This window comes from Sparus aurata, chromosome 23, assembly GCF_900880675.1.
Source record: "Sparus aurata chromosome 23, fSpaAur1.1, whole genome shotgun sequence".
NCBI lineage: Eukaryota > Metazoa > Chordata > Actinopteri > Spariformes > Sparidae > Sparus > Sparus aurata.
Genome location: NC_044209.1, coordinates 26350192 through 26369511, shown reverse-complemented (window position 1 = coordinate 26369511; position 19320 = coordinate 26350192). Strand labels below are relative to the sequence as shown.

Sequence of the window (19320 nt, the reverse complement as noted above, 5' to 3'; positions counted from 1 at the left end):
CTGTAATACTGATTTAAGTGTGAAGACTTTAAGCAGTTTAATAAGTGGCCACTGATGAAAGCATCAGTAATGTTGTGACAGGTCACATCGGGGTAATTTAAACTGAAACAGCATTTATGAATCAGTCCACAGGACAGTAAGCGTCTCAATGTGCTTCGTCACTGGAAGAAGAAACTTTAATCGTCACCAAAGGGCTTCGGAGTTGTTCTCCATCCAAACAGACAGCACGTACACGAAGCAGTATGCTGCAGACAGACGACACAGAAGTGACAGAGTTGACTTCAACCGCGCCAAAAACCAAATGAATAAATAACTGAGCACAAAATGTTGTTAATATCAAGCAAAAAGGTGTTCAGAGCTGACAGATGTTTTCACTTAAGGGACATTTCTGACGGGAAGTCCGTACCACTGCAAGTCCTCCTTGTTTATTTTGCATTTATATGCTCTATTTAAACATTTAGTTTATGCTTTATTATGTCGTTAAAAGAACAAAATATTTAGTGTTTGTCAGCGGCCTCCACTTACGTTATGGCCGCCCACAAGACGAGACAAATATAATACGTCTAAAAATAACTAGCGCTTTGTTTCCAACAGTGTTCGAACCAAAGAAATCAGCATTTCATTCACGGTAACAGTGTGTTTCAGTTGGATGTCTGTCAGTATCTGGTTACGATGGCCAGTTTTGTTTTGTTTTTTGCACATCCAGGACGCCCGGAGAACAACCACATGAAATGCGATCCTTGCAAATCAGATCTAAAAACTGTCTGCGCCACGATTTTATGGCGTGATTGTCGAGAATGTGAGATTGAAAGCTGCGTCACGGACGATGACCGATCTGATTGCTTACGACTCACAGCGCGGACTCTCCGCCTTTCAGATCTGATCTGAGAAACAAATCTGATAGGCTGAGTCAAGGCTGCAGGCACATGACTCGGGGGAAACACCAGGTAATAGATCAGGAAGTGTGAAAAGGTAGCAGTAAACAACAGAGTGGCTAACCAGCTAGCTAGCCATAATTATCCAATTATCGCTGGCAAAGACGTTGAAGGGCAACAACTCCCATGATCCCACGCTCCATCTCACTACGCTGGTTGTACATGTTTTGATTGAGAGACCCCCCCAGCAGCAGAAATTACATACCGCACCTTTAAAACTGCTAACAGATACATTACAGTATATCATAAACACGTATTAATTGTTTCTATGCTGCTAACGGGGGACTTAAGTGAAGAGTAACGATTGTTGTTACGTTCGTTTCATTAAATGCTAAATTTAGGACACTCACTGCTCCATTAACTCTTGTTGCTGCACCCAAGTCAGCCCGGGTGACGCGGGGCCCCGTGGTGCAACCTGCCCCGCTGATCTTGAGCCTCACAGGAGCCAAAGCATCCTGTCACTTCCCAGCAGGCCTGCTAAGCAGCTTATAGATACTCATCCCTGATCACAGCCCTTCAAGGCTTAGGAACCCTGGCATTCTGTTGGCTGCTTCAACTAGCTGGATCAATTAACAAATGAGCAGCCATCACTGTGCCACACACACACACACACACACACACACAAGTACACACACACACATCAAGTGAACTGGCAGTAGGACAGGGTGTTTGCGAGGAGCCAGAAAGGTAAAGAATGAATGAAATCTGCGCGAGATCTCGTCTTGTCATCTGCAGTTTCATTACTGCACAATGTACGGTGCCAAAGCATAGGGAGGAGAGAGAGAGAGAGAGAGAGAGAGAAAATATTCACACTTCGGAGATGCAAATAGTTGCCATGGCAACTTCCGATATCATATTGCACAACAACAGAAACAGAAAATTGGATTGCATCCTTCAGGGGCCGATATCGGGAGAGAATTCAATCAAGAATCAATAGAAGGGGGCATGATGTGGAAAATCCGAGTGTGTTGGTGTAACATTATTGTTTCTACAGAAAATATTTGGCAGGCATGACACAACCTGTGAGACTTAGTGGAAGAGCCGCCAGCCTGACGAGGATATCCGCATACCGGCTAAGAGGGACATGACAGGCTGGTCGATATTCACAGTGACAGGCTTCATGAGCTGTGCACACTCTGACAGAAAGATACACAACCGCACACGCACACGCACGGTAAATAAACCCTCAAAGACTTGCGAGTGTGTGTATCAAGATTTCCAGGCTGGGCTTCAACCCCGCCTGGGAGGAAAAAAACAATAGTTCCTTTGTGAGGAGGTGAGCTCAGGTTGATCTGCACCTGCAGCTCTGCAACAAGCAGACGCATGCCTGCTAGCTTAAAAACCACTGAGTCAGAGAAGGAAGCACGGACGCAGGACTCTCAGATTGCATACGAACAGACTGTCCCCCCCTGAAGGATGACATCAGCTTGTGTAGCTGTATTGACTGCTTGTGTAACAGAAGCGGTGATACACCCACACAGGTAGAGAAAAAGAAAAACAGAAAAACAGAATGTGGGCTACGGAAAAAAAAAATTATATATAAAAAGTGGAAGTTGAACAGAGAGAACAAGAGCGACGGCGATGGAGGGAGGGAGGGAGCAGAGAGGAGTGGAGGTGGATGGAGAGACACTGAATCACTGCTGAAGGTCAAGCTGGATTCACTACGGGTTGTCATGGAAGCAGGATAATGCCGGGGTCGCTGCAGCGGCTGCAAAGCGTTGTTAAAAAAAAAAAAAAAAACGCCGCTCAGAAGACTTCCGCCCTTTACTATCAGCCATCATTACATCAGCATGTACACAAGCCTGGGGAGGGAAGTGGAGTGAGTCCCGCCTGGGGAGTGTGTGTGTGTGTGTGGCGTTGTTAATAACTACCTACCTTTGCTCGCTAAGTCACGAGGGAAACAAACAAAGTGGGCAAGCATAATGGGGCAGCGGGATAAATGTGCGAGACGCAGATAATAACTGAGAGTCTGGGTGGCTGCGGGAGCGCGTAGGTTTGTGTACACATGTGTGAGTACGCTCCCTGTGAAACCACAACACGGCTCATCTGGAAGCGAGGGCAGCTCACGCTCACAGTTCATCCCTCGCACACTGAAACCGGATGAAACCCTCTCACAGGGGGGAAGGAGACTATTGATACTTGCATGACACGCTGCTAAAATCGGAAGCTCGAGCCATCGCAGCTGTTCAACCTACTAGCCTAATATAAGTTTGTCCAGCAATGGTGTCATGCATCGAGGCCATAACGAAGGGAAAAGGAGGAGAAGTGGGCCACGGCGCGGTTGCAAAATAATCTGGATGTTTACTCTAACGAGGTTCTCAGGTAGGGCTGTCGTGCATTGTCTGCTGGATCAGACTGTAACGCAGCAAATCCAAACCATCTGGCATCAACAAGCCAAAATCCTGGCCTCTCGCTTTAAGCCGCTGCTCCGCTCGCCTCAATCACACAACACGTTTTATAACAGCAAGAAGCTGGAGCGCAACAACGCTGTCTCCAGTCTTGGACGCGAGTATTTCTTTCACACATCTAGTATTCAACAATTTTACATAGATATCATAATAATTAAAGCTCAAATAGTTTGTTGCAATCTTCAAAACTACATATCCCAGAGGTGTTGGCCACAGAATGGCTGTCAGAGCCTCATGGGAGCTGTAGTTTTTGAGTTTTAGGCGTAAGAATGACAAAAAAAAAAAGTATAATCCTGTCTAGCAGGAGCTGATTAGCTGAAGGATCTACATCCATACTAATGACAGTCCGTCCTGTCACGTAATACCACTTTGTACCACAAGAGGCAGTGAAGCATGTAGTCCGTCCTCAGAGGATGAAGGCGTAGCGCTGCCCTGACGGTGTGATCCAACCACATCTGGTGGCTAAAAAGTCTAATAGAAGTAGCAGCAAAACAAAGAGTTAACTCCCACATTTAACTCTCCGCGTCGGATGAGCCTTCACGCTTAATCCGTAACACTTCCTCTAGGTGGGTCAAACTTTATTGGTTGCTCTCCTAGAGGCAGGATCAGAGCAGACACCTCATATTTTCTTGTGATTTGTCGCCCCGGTTTGCAATCCGTTATTACATTCTAGTCAATGAGTTCTCCTAGAAAAGAAGCCAATTCAGAGGCGGAGCAGGACTTTGGCACATGTCAGCTCTCCAATCCGTGAATTCCTGACTCCCTTATTTTGCATAAGCTGATGATGCTGCGCTTGCATAGCTGATGTGTCTTAACCTGCCGCGTGTCATCTGCCGAGGTGCTGATGGACAAGTCTAGAGGGGCGATCACCCTGTAAAAATGTCTCCATGAGGACTAAACTAAAACCCGATAGTTGGCACAAAACACAAACTCGTCACACATGACTGAAAGAAGATTTTCGGGTACGGCGGAGGACGATTTCACAGAAACCTGCACAACGCTGCAAAATCAGCAGCAGGAAACGACTCCCAAGTTTTCTCAGGGGACGTTTTTTTTTTTTTTTGAGAGAGTTTGATTACTGCGGCACAAAAACTCCTCTGGTGAAAATATCTGCTTTCCCTCGTGGCTGAGAGCACTAAGTGATGAATTCCACGTACTTCAATTGATTTGAGAAACCTCAGAGAAACACAGAGGGAGGGGAAGAAAGCCAAATAATGGCAAGACAAGTAAAAAACAAAACAAAAGATGGCAGGACTAAGAGCAGCTATCCGGCTGCTTCATGCAGATTATAGTGTGCGTGTTTGTGACAAGCCGGGCGTGGAATCCTTTAGAGACGTTGGGTGTTTTTGTCGCTCCGCTCTTTTAGGACAAAGTCTTTAAATGAAGTGCAAAGTAAAGAAACATGAAAGAGGACACGATTTTTGTTCTAGGGGCAAATTAGGCGGAGAAAGCGACAGCGAGGGAGGCAAAAAGAAGGAGTGATGGGGGGGAAAGTCCCTGGAGAGTGCGGTTGTAACGAGTGATACCGTCTCTGTTTTCTGTGCAGCTCGGCGCGCTCAGCCTTCTGCACTCGAGTGGAGGCATTAAGTCAAGCAGCTACCTGTTGAGGTATGGAGGCTCAAGGAGGGGCTGAGCGACAAAACAAACCGCTGAGCTCTTCGGCTTTCAGCGCGTTATTTGATCCGGCCCAAAGAAAAGCAGGGTCAGTACGGGTTGTCAAACACGGCATTCAGATCTCAAGCTGGGCTGCAGCTAATGATTCATCTGCTGATTATTACTTTGTTTCCAGTTGTTAAACTGCTTCTTTTGTCCAACAAGCTGTCCAAAACTCACAGACTCTTCATGTACAGTCATAAATGACAAACAAAAGCAGCAAATCATCACGTTTAAGAAGCTGAGACCAGGAAATGTTTGACATCTTTGCTTGAAATAGTGAGCAAACTGTCAAAAAAGTTGGCAGATCAGTTTTCTTTGGATCAATTCATCCAAATTGTTGCAGTTCCACCAGCTCCAACAGTCAGCTGATTAACCAGTCAGCGCAGAGACGACAACTATCCTGATAATCGATTCATCGTTTCCTTTTGTGCAAAGCAAAATGTCAAATATTTGCTGGTTCTCAACTTCTCAAATGTAGAAACCCAAAGATTTTTCATTTACTGTCATAAACGAAGAAGAAAAGCAGGAAATACTTTCATGTAAGAAGCTGGAAAAGGCAAATGCTCAATTATTTCAGTTGTTTTTCAAGCAAAAATGTCGAAAATCATCCTTTTTTAAAATCTCCAACTATTTTGATAATCGACTTCTTTTTCCAGTCTGTTTCCAGCTTCTTAAATGGGAGATTTTGCTGCTCTTCTTTGTCACTGATGACATTAAAATAAGAGTCTTTGGGTTTTTTCGAATGCTGGTTGGACAAAAGAATCAACTTGAAGACGTCACTTTGGGCTCTTGGGAATTTTCTTTGACAGTTTACAGACTTTACTAGAGGTGAGAGTCACAGAGTCGGTGATTCTCCAACAGTCGATACATTTCAAGAATAAAGATACGTTATGAAATACCCCTAAAAGGCAAATTATGTTTGTATTCACTGCATTGCGGTGTCAGTGTGACTCTTTATCACACACACTGACTGCAACTTGTCCCTGTTCATTCATTCATTCATCCATCACGTGAACACATCACGTTGTGTCAGTGGATTTGCTTCGAGCACCTGCATGTTGCATTAGAAATATCTATATTTAAAGCCGGGGTATAGATAATCTGCCACAAGAGGAAGCAGTACGATATATTACCATACTGATGTTATATCCATCCTTGACTTCGGAGGATTAATCGATAATGAAACATCGTTAGCTGCAGCCGGACTCAAACTGGGAACGAGTGCGCTGAAAGTGCAGGACTGAAACAGAAACATATTGCTGCTGTTAGCAACTATGCTAGCACACGTGAGTTCAGTTTGAGTTCAGGTCCGCTGCTTCTTGTGTAATCCTGACAGACAACGATCTAAAGCCCACACACACACACACACACCTGAGAAACGCTGATGCACACACACATCACACCGACATATCAGCCGAAAGGTGGACGTACTGGTCCGACCGCGCTGTGGTGCTTTGCATCGTCGCATGCGACGGCGATGCAGACTGTAAATACATCGATTATTCCCGCCAGCGCGCGCTGGAAGGAAACGCACAGAGGCGTGTGTGGTTTTTTTGTGTGTGGTTTTCCTCCGGCGTCCACCTGAGCTGCATCCCAGCTCACCTTCAGCTACATGTCATCGCCACGAAACGGATGAAGGGCACCGTGAGCGAGCGGAGACGTCGGAGAGTGTAGGGGGCCACTGGCTTCCCATCATGCAGCGCGCGCCTCAGAAATAGAGCAGGAGAAGGCAGGGACCCCTGGGATGGTGGCACGGAGCTAAGAAAAGAGCTCCTCTGCTCTCATTTAAACAGGGACAGGTGCTGGAGGAGGAGGAGGAGGAGGAAGAGGAGAGAGGTAGGCCAGAGTAAAGACAGAGAGGGGAAACAGAGGGAGAGAGAGAGAGAGCTGTGTGTATACAGCGCGAGTTCTCGTGGGTCATCATTCAAACACGCCGACATGTCAACAGAATCGCGTCATTTAGCCTTTGACGGTGTTCATTTACCGGCAGAGATTTAAACCTCACGTCCCCGATCCATTAACCTTAAAAAAGACAATTATGCAACATCAGTTTGCAGCCTCATTTGTGTGTGTGAACCTTTTTTTTTTCCCTCCTCAGGTAATTACTCGGTGGGCTATGGTTTTTTTTATTCTCCATCCCCCCTGCAGCCCCTCCACCCTGCAGCAACATAAGCAAATCAGCGGTTGACTGAACTTTAATGCAACCCCCCAGTTTTACCTCTAATGCATGTAATTTCCCAAAGGAAACGTCCTCGTGCTGAATCATACGTGTGTGTTATTAAAATGTAGCAATTAGCGAGGTTACAGAAGTCGATAAAAGGGGAGAAAGATATTTGATTTCCTCTGGCTGGCGAGGTTGAACTGTAAGCACTTTACATTCCACGTTCAGGTTGCTTGAAAAAAACAGACTAATCAGCCAAAAAAGGCCTCGAGAGGGAGTCTGTTGGTTTAATTGTTGAGGACGAAAGGAGAGGAGAGATTACACGCAGGCACAGGAATCAGGCTAGTTCTCAGTTTGGAGTCCGACTTTCACGCTAATCCTTTAAAAACTTCCAGCAGTGAAACACTATCCATGTAGGACAGCAGAGTGGAACACGCCCGGCCGAGCGCACAGCAGCTCTCAACTCCACTTCACCTGAGGACACGACGAGCTCAGGCTGACCACAGCGGCGAGCTGCAACAGGCCCGCTGCCAGAAAACCTTCTTCCCTTCTGCCCACACGTAACCTCTCTACTGTTCAGTCACTGCGTTAGATTCAACTGGGACAGAAAGTAAATTGTGCATAAAATTGGGTCTTATGAACTAACTTTAGGTCTGCTGGTCTTGTTTTCTATGCAAATGATCCTTTCGGGGGGAAATTAATGCATTCAAATTCAAAAACACAGTAAGCAAACCAGCCTGGCCTCAGACTGCAGCGGACGTTGTTCCCTAAAATGCACCATAACATCTGATCCATTACATGCCACCAAGTTAAAAAGGTGCAGAGTGTAAGAACTGGCCACATATCAAGTAGCGAGTTAGCTCAGTTAGCCGTGCAGCTAGCAGTCCGGACTGGGAGATCGGAGCGCTGGGGGAAGTGTTGATGTATGCACTGCTAGCACGAGAGCTTTGGATCAGGATAGACCAGAGCTAGCTGGCTAGCATGCTAACCTCTGCAACACCATACACACGTGTCACAATGTCAAAACTGTTGTTTCTTCACACTTTGGTGATCGTGTTTGGTAGTTTTGGATTGTAAAAACTTGCATATTGTGCCTTTAAAGAGTAGAAAAAAGGAGTGTAAAGACTTTTGTGGCTCCAGATGAAGCTGCATGTTATCTGGAAAAAATGCTTCCAGGGATAGCCAAGTTGCATTGTGGGTAATGTAGTCAGTGTGTGTTTAGTCCTCCACTCCTACAACACTGTTGGACACATTTTGGATGGATTAAATCATCATGATTGATACAGCAGAAGCAGAGATATCACATTTTTTTATTCCACATATCATTCTACTTCCGTTTCAAAAGCTAGCGCCTGCATTACCCACAATGCAAATTAGCCACTGGGTGACATCACTGGAGGGGAATTTATCAGATTGCACTTTGCTTCCTCTGGAGCCACAAAAGGCTTCATACTTCTTTTTTCAGTAGCAGTTGTTTAAAAGGAGGTGAAGTCGCCCTTTAACCGTGCTGCTGTTCTTCTCTCTGCTTACACAAAAAAATGAGGAAACTGGTGAGCTGATGGTGAAATGATAATCATGAAACCAAACCAGTTGAGAAGCTCTGTCAGGAAGTGTCACGCTTAAAAAAAAAAAAACCCACACTGGGTCAAAGTTAACTCGTGTTGGGTCAATTTAGCACGAACGCAGTGCTGGGGCAATTTTACTCGACACCCACGGGGGGATTTCTGACCCGCTTTTCTAACCCAATATTGCATCAGCGCTTTATTGATCTCGTGCTGGGCTGATTTAAACACAGTCAACGTGTCATTCTGGTCGCGTGGCGCTAGAAGTTGCGGGGGGAGAAACGTTGAAGCTCCTCCTCATCTGTAAACATTTCCACCTGAGTCACGTCGCATAAACTTCTGATCGGCGACGGCGGTTGTTTGTCGATGAAGACAACAGCTCCCGTCACTCCAGGGTCCTTTACGTCTTCTGTTCTGTTTCGACGCGACGCACCGGCCGTTTAATTCAGCGATGTAGTTTAGGGCCGGCTGCATGAGCTGTGTTTGAACTCAATCAAACAAACGATGTGTGTTCCCCTGCAATATAAAACTCCTAGATTTGATTGGTTGGGAACCGAGTTAAAAGGAGCCCTTCGAATGATGACAAATCAAAACACTGAGAGAATTACAGGGGGAGTTAAAGCCTGTAAATTGCCCATTTGGCTTCGGGGTCGGGTCGTGAATAACAAGCCTCCCGAGTTCAGACGAGCATAAACACGACGGAGCCGAGCCGGTCAGCTAAAGATCGTCGTAAATACGCCCGACCGCAGAAAACTCGACATTCCCCCCAGTATTTCCCTAGATGGGTTGGAAAAGCCACAGATGTCACTGAGGTAATAAGGGCTCACTCCTTCTTCATGGAGAGGGATAAAAGAAGAGGAGGATGGGAGAAAAGCAGAGGGAGGGAGGGAGGGAGGGCAGGTGTGTGCGTTAGCGTGTGTGCCGTAGTGTGTGTGTGCATGCATGTGTGTGTGTGTGTGTGGGTGGCAAAGTGACAGGCGATGATTAGCCCAACCAGAGGAGGATCTGTGGGAGGGAGTGTGTGGGAGTAGTGGGGCTGGCGAGTAAGAGAGAGAGAGAGAGAGAGAGATTCTGTCTCTTTAGGCGGAGATATACACAAGTGGATTAAAAGAGCACTCGTACTGTATAAACACACGGCGATGACGGGAGATTTATGCATGGAACAAATAAAAAAAAAAAAAGAATTTAAAAACCCTGCACACAACCGTATAAGTAGAAGAGGCATCGCTGTGGGAACACGGTGTGATCTGAGGGGCGCAGAGCACGTCGATTCGTTGGTAATAAATACACAAAAAAAAAAAAACAGCGACAGACGACATTATTTCACAAGGTAAATGCAATCCCTGTTTTAAGCATATTGTTTGTGTGTGTGTGTGTGTGTGTGTGTAAAAGACAGGAGGGAAAGAAATAAAAAACAGAAAAGAGAGAGAGAGAGAGAGAGAGAGAGAAGGGAGGAGGAAAGAGATGGAGAGCAGCTGCCGACTCTTAGGTGTGTAGGTGGGACCATTTGCAGCCCGTCTCTCACCGAGCCTCGATGGAATTAACGGGCTTTAAAGAGCAGCAACGAGAGCTCAAACCCATGAACGTACGAGGGAGGAGCGAGCATGCGCCACAAAAAGAGAGAAAGCGGACGATTCTTTAGGGTCAATCAAACCCTTTCTGTGTTCATAAATGCCGTAGCTGAGGGTTGTAAGCTGCAACTATGAGAAATGATGAAGGTAAGAAAAGGCTCTGTAGTCTGAACGAAGATGATGAACTTTTATTCGTCTCACAACTGCTGCACACACGGAGACTCTTAGAATAAAAAGCCCTAGCTGGTGTGCCACGGTAGCAACGATGGCTTATGTCGCGTTCAGACCAACGGACGACAAGCAAACAACTTTTAAAAATGCTTAGATTTCGGGTCGATCAGAGCTGTGCTGTGCTGGGCAGAGACGTTTTTCCAAAACTTACCAGCTGGCCTGACTTTCTCACTCACTTCCCTCTTGGTCTTGGCATCGGTACGAGTAGATGTCCTATCGTATGTATATATCTGCACGGTTAGTGATTATTATCCTCTCCTCCATTGTTGTTCATGAACGTCCGGACATCAGCGACTTTAACGTCATGATGTCAGTGTGAACGGCGGCAAAGCGCCATGAAAAAATTCGCTCGAGTTGATAAAAAGGTAATAAATCAAGAGAGATATTGGGTAATTTTCTCAAAGGGCTCCTTTCCACAACCATTAGAGCCCCCTCTCCTCCTGATCATTAGAAATACTGCTTTTCTGAAATGGCTTCACTTGTCAGACCTGCAGGCTTCGTTCCTTATTCGTCACGACTGAGTGCGATGGCACGAGAAACCTGAGACGCCCCAAATAAAACCTCGACGGGGTTTTTTCACTCTTAAGATCTCCACACACAGATTAGAGGTGGGTGAAAACATCTATTGAGACGCAGTCCGTGTGGGAAATATATACTCCCTTCCTGGTTTTATTCGCATCGCAAACATCTCTTTAAGATCTCAGGATTAATCACAAAAGGGAGATTTAAAAGCTCTTGACTGAGTTCAGATTTAAATCTCCCACCCTTATTCTCCGTGTCGCCAAACACGCAGGCTGTGGTCTGTTCTGCTATCCTCCAGTACGACTCTGTGGATGTTTCTGAGCGCGACCGGATAAACAGGAAACAGGCACTGACAGGAGGTCAGGGCACCGACGCCGACCTCATGGGTGGGGACCCCGGAGCAGGTGGAGCTGGAAAAACAAACAGCGATCCTTCCCTCGGGAGGCGCAGTGGCGTGCAGGGGGTGTGGGGAAGTGTCGGGTGTAGCTGCTGCATTGTGCCGGAGACGAGCAGTGATACAGCGAATATCTTTAGCTACAACGCAACCTCACTGCTGCACGGAGTGATTCAGTCTTTGTCTGCTTTTGTCTGTGTTCATCAAGCTACAGCAGATATGAAGAGAGAAGATGACCAGGAGGATGAGTCACTGCAAACATCCAGTCCCCTCGCAGATCCTCCTGCAGGCACGGCTTCGGTTTTCAGTTCCGTCATACACACTTGTGACAAAAGAGGTGGAGAAACTGATACACACACACACACACGCCTATAGCACAACTTCCAGAATTGGCATTTTTGTGTCCTGAGGGTTGAGTTGGCATTGAACAGCTAGTGGAGTACTGTTTGCTAGGAATATTGATCAGCCTTTACAGTAGCCAACAGCACAATTATGCACCCTGCCATGGAGCTAGCGGTTCACCAACACTTGACAGTCCACAGTGATCGACGCTGAACAACGTAGTCTCGGAGAAGACGGACGTTCGACAGCAGGGATTTAACGAGGAATTCGTTTTGACTGGGTTTGAGAAGGCAAATAGGACCGCTAGCCGCACGGCTACGAGCTAACAACCCAACAACCAGCCGCATTAGCACTCGAGGAGCAAAGCTACAAATATCTGTCCATCAGGGAGCTCCATCGATCTGTAACCGGCCTCCGTCAGTCTCTGAGGCTGCAGACGGCCCTGGTCTGATGGTGTTTATTGGCAGGTTGGCAGCAGTTAGCAGTTACCTTAGCAACAGGTAAAGCCATCCGTCCAGAGTTAAGGGCTTAGCAACCATCATAAGACTTTTTCTCCATAAATTACAATCCAGTTTCATCCAAATAAAGTTACTGAGTTGGGTTTTTGTACGCTAATCCCCAGAAACACTCCCACTCTGTCGGCATCCTTCTTCTCTTTTTATACATCCATGACACAATCATGAGAACTAAGAAAGTGTGCAGTATAACTCATCAACGTTTAGATTGAGACGCACATACGTGATAAAACCGCTAAACGTCGACTCCCCCTGCCGTTACAACGACCGCGTCGCGCGCCTCGAGCCATCAGTCGGATCACAAACACGCTGCTGTCTTTTTCGCGACAGTTCAGCTGAGGTTGCCTTTGCCTTGGGAAGATCCCACTACTGTAAGTGAGGCTCAGTTCAACACGGAGACGCCGGCGTAAAACAATCGGAATCAATGGGAGAAAACCTCACAGAGGCTTGTGAGATAGAGAGAGATGGAGTGAGGGCCGCGTGCTGAATAAAACATCCTGCCGAGTACTTTCATGTCGGTCCCTGTTGGCTGGGGCTGGAGGAAACCCAAACTGGATTCTCAGCTTCGCGAGCAACAAAGGCCCCGTCAAATCAACAGCTACTTCCACGCAGATCAAGCAGTCGAAAGCACAATCAGCGCAGAGGGAGTCTCTTCAAACAGGAGCTGATTTCCCAGGAGCCGGCGACAGCAAATACACACCGATCACCAAGGAAACCACTCGTTATGAGAGGTGCCAGGTGTGGTTCTCCAATTGACCTCTGTGGTTGTAACCTGAGCGCGCACACACACACACACACACACACAGGCAGGCAGTCGCATCTCACTGACATGACTTTAACACTTCTGGCTACATTTTTCAACACAGAGTCAGTACGACACTGGAAATGCATCAGATTGGCAAACTCACATAAAAAAAAAAAAAAAGGCTTCTCCACAAAATCAATCTTCCGTCTTCTATGCTGTTGTAAATAAATGATGATCAGCTCTCACCTCGCCGAGCTGAGCTGAGCTGAGCTGCATTCATTATTGTTACCTATTTCTATCTCTGATGACATCTCTCATTTCCTCCAGGACACAATCTAAAAAAAAAAAAAAAAAAAAAAAAACGGCTTCGGGAACTAAAATGATTCAGTCAAGAGTTCTAATTAAAAAAAAACACCTCCTGCATCAACCCACACGCGTCCCTCTCAAAGCTTCCCCTGCACAGGAAGCTGATGTTGGATGACGTCGGTGTATGACGAACTGATGCTGCTTGTTAGAGAGGCCGGCGTGACCGAGGCCAAACGCCACCACACGAAGAGACAGACAGACAGAGAGAGAGAGAGACGGAAAACAGGTGAGGTCATCAGGTGAGAGCAGTCACTTACCCAAATCTTTGGATCCTTGACTCTCACTGGCCAGTTCACCCATTCTGACCAGAGCATCAAAGTAGCCTTTGGCTGCAAATGTCACATCTGGAGATAAAAGAGAAGCAAGAACAAAAAAGGTTATCACGTGAAACGTTACAGTCAGCGGTGGAGGAAGTGCTCAGATCCATTTACTTGAGAAAAAGCAGCAGTTTTTCACTCTTACATCGGATGTTTTTGGATGTTTTTTCTGCTGGTGTTGAAGCTTGAACTCATTTTGTCACTACTTTAAACAGTGGCAGCGGCTAAAAAGGTCACACACGCAACCTTTTTTTTTTAGAAAGGAGTTCAAAGAAACCTCGCCCTGCAGAGTCTGAAGCACCAGCAGCTCCACAACAACAGATTCAGACTTGGTGGTTAACCCTAACGAGGCGTCAGCTCGTTGAGTGTACATCTTAACGACCTGATAACCCTACACGGCAGCTAACTTAATAACATTAAGCTAGGAGGAGCTCTACTCTATCACACATGATGTCACTCGTGTCAGCACACCTCGCGAGGATGCTAGCAGCATTTTAGCCAAAATCAGTTTGTTCAGAAAGCTGCTAAACGACATTACAGACGGATTGTTTGGAGGGAACTGCTCAATAAAACTGCTTTGAAACCTGATGCCGCATGCAAACATTAAAAAAATGGTGCAGCCAAAATGGAAAAAAAAGGTTGTCGGACCTGTGCTACCAGTGGAAAAGCCGACTTGGAACCCTGTGAGGTATTCATATCTGCAGCGATGCGTCATCATATTTCAAAAGTCTAAAGAAAAAAGGCCTGTTTTGCAGCTTTGAGGACGTACTTTCCGGCTAATCCAAGAGGGTTTTTAAATAGTTTATATATCTTAAAAAGTGGGAGAATTTTCTCAAACTCTAAAGGAAACGCTTCATCGTTCAGATTCACGGTTCTCAGCCAAGTGTAGTGAATTGAAAATACAATATTTGCTGACGAGATGCATCATATTTTTCTTCTTCTTAGCTTTGTACTCCAAGTGCACTTCTGGAATACATGTGTTTATTTACATTCCGGCAGAGGTTACGACGCTCCGTCTTAACACGTTTGGAAAAAGACGAACACTTCGCATCGTTCATCGTCGCTTCACGTAAACAGCAGTCGGGCCCCGCGACGCTTAAACACTCGCAGTCTTTCCTTCCACCGCGGTTCTGTTTTTTCTCTCAGATGCTTTTCAAGTAGTGAATCACAGCTTCTCGCAGCAGAGAATACCGGCTCCGCTGATGTCGCTTCATAATTACCCGCCGTCATCTTGCTGGAGTTTCTGCGTGCTTGATTGCAGAAGAGGAAATTATTTCCTGACAGATAATTTGTGCTTGACGGGAGAGCCACACATGCACAGTAAAGGTGTTTTCCATCATGCTTTGTGTTGTAATGAGAAAGACAGTCGGTTTATTACCACCTCGAGGTGCGTGTGAGCGATAAGGTTTAATATTTAGAGGGAATTAAGTTGAAATTTCCTGTCATTCGGTGAATCCTGCGCCAAACTTCACATTTTTGCTTCAGTGCCACGTTTTTGTTAACTCATTAGTGGATGAAAGAGATGAAATCGAAAGCTTTTCGAGCACTTTTAAGCAATTATGTCAACGATTTGCTGGTTCCAGCTTCTTAAACGTGAGGATTTGCTGCTTTTCTTTGCATTTCGTGAAAGCTACTTAAAAGTATTTAGATTTTGGACTGCCGGTTGGACGAAAGGAGCAATTAAAAGCAGAACTTTGAGCTCAGGGAAATGATCATTGTTAACAATTAATAGATTAACCACGTTTAGCTGCAGCAGCACACACTGCAGCGAGCCGACCAGACTTCGTGCTTGTGTGTGTTTGAATCAAACTGTTTGGTGTTTGGAGTCAATTTCCGGCCACTTTTCATTCCTAAACTCATTTTTTTTTTTTATCCGCGACCGAGTGGACCACTGGAATTCAATATTTGCCTGCCAGAGAAACAACAATGTCACGCTGTTAACCGCATGCTGTTCGACACCACTGGCCTTTTCCTTCTTCCATTCTATTTAATCTCTTTTGTCAATATGTCTGAACACCAGACAGCGGGGTGGCACGGTGACCCGGGGGGGTGCGGTTGATTGGAAGATGGATTACAGCTCATACACTCGTACAGACATCGCTCCACCCTGCTGGGGTTGCAACGATGGATGTCCGACAGTTTCAGGTGTGACGTACAGATTTTGGCTGAAGCGGTTTTTCAGGGGGGGGGAAGCGCTCGACTCCTTCTCTGCAGCATCGATGAATAGTTAAACTCTTAATTGCCTCCATGATCTAACGAGGTCGCCCAACTCCTGTTTAATTCGCTGAATACAAAGAGAGTTCAAGGGGTCACCGAAACAGGATGTCACACACGACGCCTGACCTCTGCTCTACATCTTGAGCGAACGCAAAAAAAAACAACAAGCGAGGTTAATCCTAATCAGCGGCCATATCTCCTCCTCTCTCCCAAGGATGGATCAATATCCACCTCAGTCCCTGTTATTCCAGCTGCAGCTGTGCCGGCCAACAAAGGTCACGCAGGGCAGAGTCGTCTCCCGGTGATTTCTGCCACACGGCCCGCCAGTCCGGCCCGTCTCCGCTGAATAATGGCCGCTGCCTTTTGGAGGTGAACCCAACGGCGGCCCGGGTGACAGATGGGCCCTGTGCCTGCAGACAGCTGCCAGGTGAGGAGACACATTTACAACAATAGCCTGACAGGGGCAGGCTAATTCCAGCAGACAGATGCAGCGCGGCGATGGAGGGAGTCTCCCAGGCTGGAAGCCCTCGCAGCTCCGCTCGGAGGGTGAGCGACATATGCTAATGCTAATCCCAATTACGGCTGAGTCAAAGGCAGAGGATGGCATGTGTTTCCTCCTTCCCCTCTTGCTGGGGGAACACCTGAGAACAGAGAACCATCCAGAGCACCACGCCTGATTTCTTCTTCATTATGCCGAGCGGACCTCCCGCCTGCCTTGATGTGAGTGTGTGAATGTGTGGTGGGGGGGTTTGCGCGAGTAGGTTTGTGGCGGCCACAGCAGATATTTCAAAGTGATCTCTAAGCAACGGACACTTTCTTCTTGCCGATGCTGCTGCCTCTGTGGCGTGTGTGTGTGTGTGTGTCCGTGTGTGTGTGCAGCTGAAGGGTGGCTGAGTAGATAAGCTGGATCTGTATGGATACTTTACTTCTGCCTAATGAAATGTGCGGCGAGGGGCTCACACAGACAGACGGAGAGGATTACCGGATCCCTGATTGCGAGGCGGGCAGACAGTCGGCAGGAGGAGGGGCTCATCTCGGAGCTGCTGATCCGTCACTCATCCGTCGCTCCGGAGGAGAGGGAGGAAGAACCACACATCTCTTAATCAGGACGACGATCATTTCCTGCGCCTACACCGTCCTCGTGGCGCTGACAGGGGGGCTTGTGTAACGAGCTCCGGGCCGTGTTCGGTGGGCAGTCGGAGTCACTCACTTGTATGCATCTGTTACTTTGACACCTACCAAACGCTGTGAGATTTAGCGACTGACTGCTGGAATATGCCCCTTCATCCAGATCTAGCAGGCCTACCCAGGGAGACATTTCTTGGCATTTTCATGATGGCTGGTGTTAAATAATTTCAGCGAGTTCAGCCATATGGGCGGAAGTATTCTCATCCCAACCTCTGCCCCCCTGCACATCAGAGCCTCTTAGTCCCTTTGGTCGAGCCAATCCTGCAAAGTGGGTCTTTAATGGCTCAACGAGGCCCCACCAGTCTGTCTCCTACCTACACCAAGGCCAGGATTAGTTACAGTGTGTGTGACAGGGGAAATAAGCAACAGGCATGGGGAGGGGGGGGGAGAAGCTCCTCTCATTTCTGGATTAGCTGGATTAAGGGGGTCTCTGCCTTGTGTTAAGGGGGACGGGCATTTTGGAGGAAAGTTTTGGCACATTGTTACCAAGTCAGTAACCTGACGAACTATGGTTTCTTACAGTGAAGTATCTGGGAAGTTGTCTGCAAAACCAGTTTGGAAAGGGCCAGGTACTTTCCAAAAAATACTTGGCATGTGGTTGGATGAAACCATCTGTCGATAACCGTGGATGTTGGGTCAACTTGAAGCAATCGTAACAACAGTTTGCAGAGTTTAAAAGCCCGCAGACTCCCCTCCCCCTTGGACTGATTCACTGGTTTTATGTCCTGGCAACTTCTTTAAACAAAGCTATCTTACAGCAACAGTTTGACCTTATCCTTGGGGAGAAAGAAGAACATTCACCAAAAGATAGAGATTCAGTTTGTTACAAAGATCAGTTTCTTAAATCTGAACTCTGCTCCCAAATAAATCTACCAAGGATCTACGGTACTGTTATCAGTTCTGTTCAGCTCTTCCCCAACAAGTAAACCCGTTCCTCGAAAAGAAAAACAATAAACCCGACATCGCCGATATTGTTTGAGTCAGAATAAATGTCTGCTCGAGCTGCAGGCTGGTGGTAAGTCGGCTCTGTCGCCTTTGAATTGTTTAAAGTGGATTTTTTTTGTTCTTCTCTTTCGGGCGAGTACAAGTAGGCGGGAGGTGGAGGGGGGGAAACAAACCGCTGAGAGAATCGCCAAATCCTGCTTTTGAGTTCAACGACTGAATCTAAAAAGCCGATTCTGATTGAATTTTAGCCGAGTTGAAATCGTGACACTCCCGTTTCCTCGTGTCAGTGTGGTTCAGATATCAGTGCACAGCTTGAAGCCCGCCACGACGGATTCTCCAGATAACAACATCTAAGAGGAAGCAACTGGTGAAGGTGCGACAAACTGTAGATCTGCAGGTTTTCCTTTAAGAGTTAGACTGTTGACGGGGAGCCATCCTCACCTCTGCATCTGATTAGAGGCCTTTTGTGTTTTCCCTCGAATACACACATCCCCCCCCAACCTACAATTTACAAGCCAAGCCAAAAAGGCTGTGCATAACATGATAAGGCCTGGCCCTTTTGGCAAGAAGATTAAAATCCCAAGGCATGAAAGAAAGATAGGTGGATAGATCTACACATGGCCGAGGAGAGAGAGAGAGAGAGAGGAAGGGGAAGAGACGGAGTGAGTGGGGGGGCTTGGCCGAGTGCCTAAACCTGCACAGAGAAAATAAATGAGAGAAAAAAAAAAAAGGACTTACTGGCGAGGGCCTTCTCGTAGTTCTTCCCCATGGCAACAAAGTTCCGTAAGCAGGGGTTGAACTGCTCCATGATGGTCTGAAAGAGAAAACAAGAGATGGATGGGAGGTTGTGGTTTTTTCGCTTATCATCAACAGATCACAGGAGGGAGGAGGGAGGAGGGAGGAGGGAGGAGGGGGGGGGGTCAAGGCCACAGCAGAGAAAAGACTTGAACGTTGCTCTATTCATCCTCTCTGGCACTTTCTTCTTCCCCTTCTCTCTCTGTGACGCACACATGCACTCCTTCAGCTGCACATAATCCGTCTCTCGCGGAGTAAATAGCCATCGACAGACATCTCTGGACACTCTCTCGGCGGTTGTGTCGAATGTTAATGAGGGCAGGAATGGCTTCCCTCCTCCCACGTTCCTGTCGCCCCCCCCCCCCCCCTCCTCCTCTCTCTCGCTGGGAGAAATATACTGTAGTCCAGGTGGGAGGTTGCGGGAGAGGATGGGGGTGGATGATGGAGGCG

The 19320-nt window shown here is 47.0% G+C and overlaps 1 protein-coding gene across 5 annotated transcripts in view; it reads right to left on the bottom strand.

Annotated features, from left to right (window-relative positions):
* The window catches only part of LOC115575433 (brain-specific angiogenesis inhibitor 1-associated protein 2-like), a 68972-nt gene that overhangs the window by 31422 nt on the left and 18230 nt on the right, over positions 1–19320 (bottom strand). For all 5 annotated transcript variants that reach the window (XM_030407508.1, XM_030407506.1, XM_030407507.1 and 2 more), the window contains exons 2-3: positions 18814–18889; positions 13666–13752 (exon numbers count right to left, since the gene is read on the bottom strand). In XM_030407508.1, the coding sequence (XP_030263368.1) occupies positions 13666–13752; positions 18814–18889 (163 nt within the window). The remainder of the gene's footprint in view (positions 1–13665; positions 13753–18813; positions 18890–19320) is intronic.